This window comes from Coptis chinensis, chromosome 5 (assembly GCF_015680905.1).
Source record: "Coptis chinensis isolate HL-2020 chromosome 5, ASM1568090v1, whole genome shotgun sequence".
NCBI classification, from domain to species: domain Eukaryota; kingdom Viridiplantae; phylum Streptophyta; class Magnoliopsida; order Ranunculales; family Ranunculaceae; genus Coptis; species Coptis chinensis.
This window is the reverse complement of record NC_141460.1, coordinates 1,204,251-1,206,380: the sequence shown is the minus strand read 5'-3', so window position 1 is coordinate 1,206,380 and position 2,130 is coordinate 1,204,251. Positions and strand designations below refer to the sequence as shown.

General features: G+C 38.6%; 1 protein-coding gene across 1 annotated transcript; it reads right to left on the bottom strand.

The window, feature by feature from the left end:
* Positions 1-947: 947 nt before the first annotated feature.
* On the bottom strand, positions 948-1,901 carry LOC147496196 (uncharacterized). The gene has a single exon (XM_086561175.1). The coding sequence runs from the start codon at positions 1,899-1,901 to the stop codon at positions 948-950; it is 954 nt and encodes a 317-aa protein (XP_086417301.1).
* Positions 1,902-2,130: the final 229 nt, after the last annotated feature.

Here is a 2,130-nt window from a genome sequence, read left to right as displayed (position 1 = left end):
AGAATTAGATTACAACAATCTATGCTAGTTTATTAAGTTGGATTCAAGGTGGATTCAATCCCCCCTAATTCTTTATCTAGATTCAAATCTTAGTATTCCGTAGCACTTCGTAGTTGAATCATTATAGTTAGTATCTTGTTATTTGAATTCACATCGTAGTATAATTCCCTTCGTAAAACTCTCATTGACTTTGGTAGGATTGATAGTCGTAGAAAACATCGAATACTAAGAACTAGGAGTGGAACGAATCTTTTACTCCACTCTATTTCGATATATTCGAGAGTAGAAATCTTTGATAAACACTGTCTTCGTATAAGTTTAGTTTTACTTGCGTTTGAATTTTATCATTTATTCGTGAGTATCATTAAGCAAATTTTACGTTTATCATGGAGCAATGTTCAACTGTTCAATCCTAAGTCCCAAGTATTTGCCTGACCGAAACGGGTGACCCAATGGAAGAAAAAGGTGATAGTTTGTGTAAACAATCTTCTTTGCATGGTCAAGATATATCGATTGAGTGTTATCTGAACAAATCGGACATGCTTTGTAACCATGTGTTAAACATCCCACTAAGTTTCCAAAAGCAGGAAAATCATGAATACCCCACATTAGCATAGCTTTCAAAGTAAAATGCTGTTTTTTATGCATGTCATAAGCCAGCACCCCTTCCTTCCACAACTGTTCCAACTCCTCTTACAATGGTTGAAGAAAAACGTCGATATCTTGACCCAGTGCCTTCCACCCAGGTATCAGCAAACACATCATTTGGAACTCTGGTTTCATACATAAAGAAGGGGGGGGGGGGGATTATAAGGTACCAAATAAATAGGCCAACAACTGTAGCTAATGGATTGTATTCCACGGGGATTGAAACCATCAGTTGCAATTCCAAGCCAAACATTTTGCCCTTCCTGAGCAAAATTAGGCCAACTCTTTTTACATGTTTTCTACTGGATTGAGTCGATGGGATGTCGCATATGATCAAAAGAAGGTGTAGCTCGGTCGTGCCATGTCATTTTGTTCGCTATCCATGGGATAATGTACAACCTCTTGAGCCTTGGAATCAAGGGAAAATGTCTCAAAACTTTATTCAGCTCTTTTGTTTCTTTCTTACCCATCTTTCCTTCTTTCACTTTGTATCTGGGTGCTTTACACTGACGATAGTCCGTTAACTTAGCATCATCTTTCCAATATAACATACAATTGTTCTCACATGCATCGATACTTGTGGCTTTCATTCCTAGATCTTTCAGCATTGCTTTCATTACAGGGTACTTTGATGGCAAAGTAAATCCTTCTGGGAACCATATCCTCAAAAGGGACAAAAGTGCAGACATACTAGTTCCCGACCAACCATATTTCTTCTTCGAGTTATGAAGGTCAACAACTGCTGAAAGTGTAGTAACGGGAGCCTCACATGAAGGGTATAGCTTTTGTTCTGCCATTTTCTTGTATTCGTTGTACCTCTTCCCCAAATTAGGCTCAAGAACAGGTGGTGGTTCAAAATCCCCCATATGATTTTCTTCATCCTCATTCAAATCACCTGCAACTACTTCATGCACTCCATAAGAAGCATCAACAAAATTCCTCATCCTAAGCCTTCCAACCTCAGTGTTTTCTTCTTCAATCACTGGCTCTACCACCGGATCCGTATATGGGTTCTCACCATGTAAAACCCATACACGATAATTCTTATCCATCCCGTACCTAATCAAATGTCTAAAGATTGTACCAAACGCAAAGCTTTTTCCATTTCGACATTCTCTACAAGGACAAGGACACGTAGTCGAGTCGCGGTTGTTCACAGTCGCAAATTGAATGAAATCAGCCACCCCTTGTTTGTACACATCTCCAAATCTATCCAATTCATTCATCCACTCTTTCTGAATTGGCCGAGACATTCTGCAAAATTAGACATGTGGGGGGTTAAACAAGCACATTGTGTAATCTATCAATTTGATCTAACATAATACACAATCAAACCTTGAATATATATACAAAGTACTAAGGCTATTGCTCACAATCTTACTCACACTCTCTCCTTCCCTTTTTATGAACCATTCTTTAACCTTTCCCCTAAACCTTCTCTTTAGCAGCCAAAAAATGGCTACTGCTCTTTCATTTCTTTTC

Coding starts and splice junctions, on each gene's coding strand:
- LOC147496196 (XM_086561175.1), bottom strand. CDS start 1,901: ATGTCTCGGCCAATTCAGAAAGAGTGGATGAATGAATTGGATAGATTT.